This window comes from Vigna radiata, chromosome 4, assembly GCF_000741045.1.
Source record: "Vigna radiata var. radiata cultivar VC1973A chromosome 4, Vradiata_ver6, whole genome shotgun sequence".
NCBI lineage: Eukaryota > Viridiplantae > Streptophyta > Magnoliopsida > Fabales > Fabaceae > Vigna > Vigna radiata.
Genome location: NC_028354.1, coordinates 8,382,714 through 8,385,735, shown reverse-complemented (window position 1 = coordinate 8,385,735; position 3,022 = coordinate 8,382,714). Strand labels below are relative to the sequence as shown.

The 3,022-nt window shown below is 32.9% G+C and overlaps 1 protein-coding gene across 1 annotated transcript; it reads left to right on the top strand.

Annotated features, from left to right (window-relative positions):
* The first annotated feature begins 221 nt into the window (after positions 1 to 221).
* On the top strand, positions 222 to 2,780 carry LOC106758315 (putative E3 ubiquitin-protein ligase RING1b). The gene is made up of 6 exons (XM_014641250.1): positions 222 to 325; positions 453 to 573; positions 1,299 to 1,766; positions 2,228 to 2,335; positions 2,415 to 2,600; positions 2,715 to 2,780. The coding sequence occupies exons 1-6, from the start codon at positions 222 to 224 to the stop codon at positions 2,778 to 2,780; spliced, it is 1,053 nt and encodes a 350-aa protein (XP_014496736.1).
* Positions 2,781 to 3,022: the final 242 nt, after the last annotated feature.

The following is a 3,022-nucleotide window of genomic DNA, read 5'->3' as shown; positions in this document are numbered from 1 at the left end:
AACTAATTTCCTTCCCAAAGATACCCTTCCAAACATGTATCGGGTTGCTTCACACGTTTTCCTTTTCCTTCAATGTCAGCTTTCTGAGATTGTGTCACCAGTCCTTCAATTTCTTTACTCATTTGTCCTTGCTTTCTGCCTTTAAATTTCCTCCTCTGACCCTCTTCATCATATGTTATTGTTACAGTATAATCTAACTTGTTATGTTGTTCTCTATTTTGATGACGGGTCTTATATGTGTAGGGATCATTCGAAATACAAGAACTGTCATGGAATGCTTGCATCGCTTTTGCAAGGAGTGCATAGAGAAATCCTTTCGCCTCGGGTTTATCCTCAAACAACCACCATTTTTTGTTTAGATATAAACTTGATGATTGTGCATATTTGCAAATTTTTATTTTCTTTTTCTTTTTCATTTATAATTTTCAAAACAAGGAATGGTTTTGTTGCAGTAACAATGAATGCCCTGCTTGTCGTACTCATTGTTCAAGCCGAAGATCGCTAAGGGAAGACATCGTCTTTGATGCAATAATTGCTATCCTTTATCCAAACATTGATAAATACGAGGAAAAGGTAATAATATCATGTTTTGCACATTGTCTTGTTTTGCATTTTCAAAATGGAAAAAACTCATTAGAAGTTTTTGACCCAGGAAATGGCTTTTTCGGATGATGCAAAGAATAATATAAAGGTGAGATTTATACGTTAGTTTTCCTTAATTTTGTTTCTCCTATACTAATCCTCTGAACTGCTTTAGTTAATGCAGGAGTAGCCAACCTATACTTGTATTTAGTATTTAGTTATGTGGGTATATACACTGAAATCAGAACTTTTAACTCAGGCAACTTAATCAATGACTTTTTTTTCTTATTTAATAATTCTAAACAATTTTATAATTTCTTATAATGTTGGAAGTCTTTATAATATATATAAGAAGATGTAAACTTCATTTTAAAAACTAATTTTGTGAAGTTTAATTAGGTTTAAAAATTAAGTTTCTAATATATAAACTTTAACAGTTAGGAAGAATATAGTCACCAATTGATGTGCCCACGTGGTCACATATTCACTCAAACTCTTAAAAATCCTTTAATTACATTGGAAATTTCGTACAAGTGATAAAACCAGTTTACAGAATATATACGTGAATATAAATTTCATCATATTATTTATAAAGTTGATATAAGTTTAAAATTCATTCCTTAGGAATTACTCACAGTTCCTTCAAAGTTTTTCCCACAAGACCTTTTAATTGTGTTTGTAATTGTGACAATTGAGGTGTTTTTGTGATTTGGAAGTCAATGCAAGAAGCTTATGGCAAGACTCTTGAACGACAAAATGAGGCACTGGGAAAGAAGGCTGCTGCTGCTGCTGCAACATCTAGGTCAAAAGATAAATACTCAAGGAGTGCAACTCAGACACTGAGAAGAAGTGCAAGAAATGCAATTGCATTTTCAGAATCTAGTTCTAGCAGGGATATGCCATTGCCTCCTATTGCCGAAGAGAGAGATACACAAGTCATACCTGTCAGTAACTTTGCTGCGTTACAGATACAGCCACAAAGCTCTCAGCAAGAGATTAATGCAAGCACAGTTGCAGGTGGAACAATTCAAAGTCTCATTACCTCATCTGATAAACTTGTATGGGGGCGATTTGGCCTCAGGAGTCACACCAATACCAATGCTAGACATGCTGCTGCTTTGAGGAGCAATCGCCTCGGGAGATTCATTGATCATCTCCAAAACTCCAACCAAAATGATCATGAGGTACTTCTTTCTTTAAACCTATATGTATCTCTCTATTTTCTCATTAATATATAAACTCATATATTTACATTATATAGTTCAAGGATTTCATAGTTTGAACAACTTGTAGAAAAAGTTTTTTTTCACTATTTATTCATGAAATTGTCATTTTATTATTTCCATGATAGGGTTGGACAAGGAAACCCTTATAAATGCATGCAGACCTTTAGTTATTTAGGACTTTTTGGTTGATTTCTATTAAAATATCCTTAAAACTTAGGTATAAACTATAAAAAACAATTAAATTAACATCTTATTATACATATTATTTATGTGGATATAAGCCTTCAGTTGAACAGTAGGTCAAAAGCATGTTATCATCTCTTCTCCATATTCGTTTTTATTTTCACTATTCTGATTATCAGTTTTCAAACTAAAACAATTAATCTTATATGTACAATGATTTTTAAACCTAATTTCAGCTGGACATCTGTATCAAACTTGTCTCTTTTGAGGAAGAAAGAGTGCCAAATTTGTCAAGGCCATACCTTAACTGCAAACCTACTCTCTCAATCGACCAACTTTGCAAGGTTTGTCTCTTCCCATCTCATGAAACCTTTTATTTTAGTATATGTCTTTTTGGTGCTAACGTTGTTGTTATGTCCGTAGTATGTTGCCATAGAAACCTTGCTGCAAACTGAAGAAATTGAATTGTACGTGGTGAAGGGGTGTGAACCTGACTTTGTAAGCGGTCATGAAAAATTTGTTGCAGACAAATATGAGACTCGATTTCTTGGGAGAGGGGATCAAACTTTGGCTGAAATCATAGAAAACAATCTCAGCTTTGGTCATCTGGTAATAAATTTACTCTTTAAAACTTGAACATTTACTACACACGTTAAATTAAAACAAATAAACCTTAGCTTTTACGAATATTAATAATTGTTGTATTTTTGTCTCTGTTTTCAGGTCATAGCTTACAAGAGGAAGAAGTGGAACTTGAATGAAGTGTTGTCTTCCTCTGGTTCTGAATGATGAGTTTCTTACCTAAACTATTGTCTCTTGAATAAATAACATACTATTAAACCATGAAAACTTTCAATTATGCTATTTATAATAAGGTACGGTGTGTATCAGTCATGTTATGAACATGAAACCCCAGTTTGTTAAATGTTGCTATTATCTGACATTAATTGGATACATATTTCATTATCTCTTTTCTGCTTTTCTTTCTTGGCTGCTAAATATATACTCCACATGTATTTAGGAATTGTTTG

Excerpts from the sequence above, each read along its gene's own strand:
- LOC106758315 (XM_014641250.1), top strand. The coding sequence starts at position 222 with ATGACGGGTCTTATATGTGTAGGGATCATTCGAAATACAAGAACTGTC. Across the intron at positions 1,767-2,227 it reads CCAACCAAAATGATCATGAG|CTGGACATCTGTATCAAACT; the intron begins GTACTTCTTTCT and ends ACCTAATTTCAG. Across the intron at positions 2,336-2,414 it reads CAATCGACCAACTTTGCAAG|TATGTTGCCATAGAAACCTT; the intron begins GTTTGTCTCTTC and ends TTATGTCCGTAG.